This window comes from Acanthisitta chloris, unplaced genomic scaffold (assembly GCF_000695815.1).
Source record: "Acanthisitta chloris isolate BGI_N310 unplaced genomic scaffold, ASM69581v1 scaffold38846, whole genome shotgun sequence".
In the NCBI taxonomy this organism is placed as follows: domain Eukaryota; kingdom Metazoa; phylum Chordata; class Aves; order Passeriformes; family Acanthisittidae; genus Acanthisitta; species Acanthisitta chloris.
This window is the reverse complement of record NW_008677158.1, coordinates 3,379-6,472: the sequence shown is the minus strand read 5'-3', so window position 1 is coordinate 6,472 and position 3,094 is coordinate 3,379. Positions and strand designations below refer to the sequence as shown.

At 38.3% G+C, this 3,094-nt stretch overlaps 1 protein-coding gene across 1 annotated transcript in view; it reads left to right on the top strand.

The window, feature by feature from the left end:
* The window catches only part of TEK (TEK tyrosine kinase, endothelial), a gene marked incomplete at its 5' end in the record, with an annotated part of 9,792 nt that extends 9,245 nt beyond the window's left edge, over positions 1-547 (top strand). The window contains 2 exons of the mRNA XM_009076394.1: positions 262-361; positions 473-547. Coding sequence (XP_009074642.1) covers positions 262-361; positions 473-547 — 175 coding nt within the window. The remainder of the gene's footprint in view (positions 1-261; positions 362-472) is intronic.
* Positions 548-3,094: the final 2,547 nt, after the last annotated feature.

Below are 3,094 nucleotides of genomic sequence, written 5' to 3'. Positions count from 1 at the left end.
TTCCCAGGGTCTCTGCTCCTGCCAAATATCATGTTCTTTACACAACATGGCTAGGCTTTAGCACAAAGAGAGCTTTTCAATTATTCCAGAGAAAAATAGAACTCTTTTCAGACAGCAACCAGCCATGGGAAATGTAACCCCATCTATGTATAAATATATTTTCGTCTGAAAAATGAAATGTGTGCAATCTTCTGATAACATGAATGCGTAGCTTTAACCTATGTATCTAAACTATCAAATGCTGGTGTTTGATTTTTAAAGGTATGATCTAATGAGACAGTGCTGGAGAGAGAAACCATATGAAAGACCATCATTTGCTCAGATACTGGTGTCACTGAACAGGATGTTAGAAGAAAGGAAGGTAAGAATGAGTCGTTAGAAAATAATTAGGCCATGAATAAATTCACTATTGTTTAGGATTCTTGAGGTAATGCACCTTGCATCACATTCTTTCTGCTTATTTTTTTCACAGACCTATGTGAATACTACTCTATATGAGAAGTTTACTTATGCAGGCATTGATTGCTCCGCTGAAGAAGCTGCTTAAGAGAGGACAAATCTTCATTCATCAATGTGTTGAAAAAAACCCAAAATTCAATCTGCTGGAGCCCAAAATGTGATGTGCTGTGTAGAACTGTGTATAGCTCTAACTGTATATAATACAGCAATACTGTTTTACTACAGTTATGTATGTGTATATCACACAGTAACCTCTGCCTTCACAGGCTGTAGAAGTGTATATACTGCTCAGAGTAGGAACAGATTGAAGTAATGAAATCTGTTGTTTCATAAGCAGGGTTTTCTTTTTTCCTAGTCATGTAGATATAGTGTCTACGTACATATTATAATGCATTAGGTATTGCCATCTTAGATTTTTTTTATACTTTCCAAGAGCTACTGATAGCAAGGTGGTAACTTATTGCAGTATTCCATATACATTTCATTGCATTTCAAACAAAATTGCTAAGCTCAGTGCAACAACGGAAGTTGCAATCAAGTGTGTTCACCAAGGATGATTAGACTCCTATTTGAATGTAAAAGTGAGCTAGTGGAAATAATCCATTTATAAATTCTGTTGACACTTGTAAGATGTAAGTCATGCTGTTGCTCTTTCATTGTCCAGTTTGACGGTCAGTTTTTGCCATATGCAAAGTATATGTATATTTTGAAGTGTTTGATGCTATCAGAGGCAGCCATACAGCAATTATCATGAAGCATAGGATTGAGGAGCGAGCGTACTACATATTGTAAACCACGTTTTTACGACTAGCCTGGATATGCGTGAGGCTTATTCAATTTGTATTTCATTTAATAATTTCACTGCATAATTATAAATTACTACCTATTATATACAAGCAGGGCTTACTTTTGTTTATTTTACCCCGTTATGCAGTCTGTAGTGTGGTATGGCCTCTTAAAAATATCATACTGAAATGCTTCAAAACAGTGATATTTGACCTGCCAGAAAGGTCTCTAGTCCTTAGGTAAGACAAATAGAGGCAGGATTGGCCTGAGCTTCTCGTATCAAGTCAACTATCTGGAAATCAGTCAATTTATCCTATCTAAATTTCATGTATCAGCTAACCTCATACTTTGCACATATGCTCCCCTCGTCCCCCTGTGACTTACCAGCTCATAACTGACCATCAGACCACAGTGACTTCCCAGCTGGGTGGATTGGGTCATCCGCTAAGACTTGGAGAAAGATGCTAGAAAGAGCAAAAGATTTCCCCTTCTGATACTTACTTTGTGGATGGGTATTTGCCTGGTTACAAGGCAGGGGTATCACAGCAGAGTATACAGTAATATTACTGGCATATATCAGGCTGACTCGAACAGAAGCACCAAGAGCCTTATTAAAAGGGAATAAGCCAACAAACATCGGTGGTGAGGAAACTTTTGTGGCCTTGAGATAGGCAGAACTTGCACTGTAAGCCAGGTGCTAGATGCAAACTAGGAGTTTATTGTTGGGGATTAATATAAGTTTACTTGTAGAATATTAGAAATTAATTGTATAGGTTTAAGTTTAATTGTAACTTGCTTACAGCTTAGCATGAGTGGGTCACTTAGTGTAGGTGAACTTTAAATGAACTCTGTTAGCATGAATGGCTAAGCAGGGGAGGAAACTGGGAAAGACTGATTATCTTCAGAGAAGAGTTGAGACCCCAAGGCTGCCCCAGGCTGGAAGATAAGAACAGTTAATGGCACATGGACATGGAGAAAAAAATCCATGAGGTGTTAGAAGACTCCAAACCATAAATCGACATTGAATCAAGAGGTACATGCAAGGCATGTGAAGAATGTGTGAAGATTGAGTGCACAGACTGTAAGGGTATAAAGGCCCAGGGGTTGCTTTGTTCAGGATCCCTCTCCAGTGGCAGCTCAAGCCAAAATAAACTGACTCTGCCTTAGAACCCAGGGTGTGAACTCTTCTTTCACATTTACAAAGAGTGTACAGATTGACCGGACCAAGGGACAAGTACAAAACAAAAAAGAGAAACAAATTCCACTATATTTTTCATAAAAGACCACTTGGCCAGGGTGTTTTGAAGCATGGACACTACATTTTGCAGTCCAGCTAGGTTCTTAGAGGCCAGTGAGGTGAGTAAGAACAGATCTGTGCAGCTGTGTTCTAGACTTCCAGGCAAAGCTGCCTAACAACTTCTGCTGGAACTCCTCAACTTTCTGTACAGAACTTTTCACAGGTCCAAACAGCTTATTGTCTTACACATTTCTAACAAGCAGACACAACTGATTATTCTGCTGCTTGATGCGAACCTCTTCATCTGTGGCAAATTTTTACGTGCATCAATATGTCACAGAAGTAAAGAATCAGGGAATTATTCATCAGTACAATAGGTCTTAATACCATCTGCATTTTAAGTGCTCAAGTCTCACTGTGAGTTTACCTGAAGGGCATTTAAGTGCTCTTGTAAATGTTCTTTATATCTTCATTTGACATTTTGGCATGCATATCTTTCTACTGTAATTTGTTGCAATATTTTTGTATCACTATTTTTAAAAATACAAAAAAATCAGTAACCCCAATAGCTTGAGATGTCTCTATTCAGTCTATACATCACATAAGTATGGC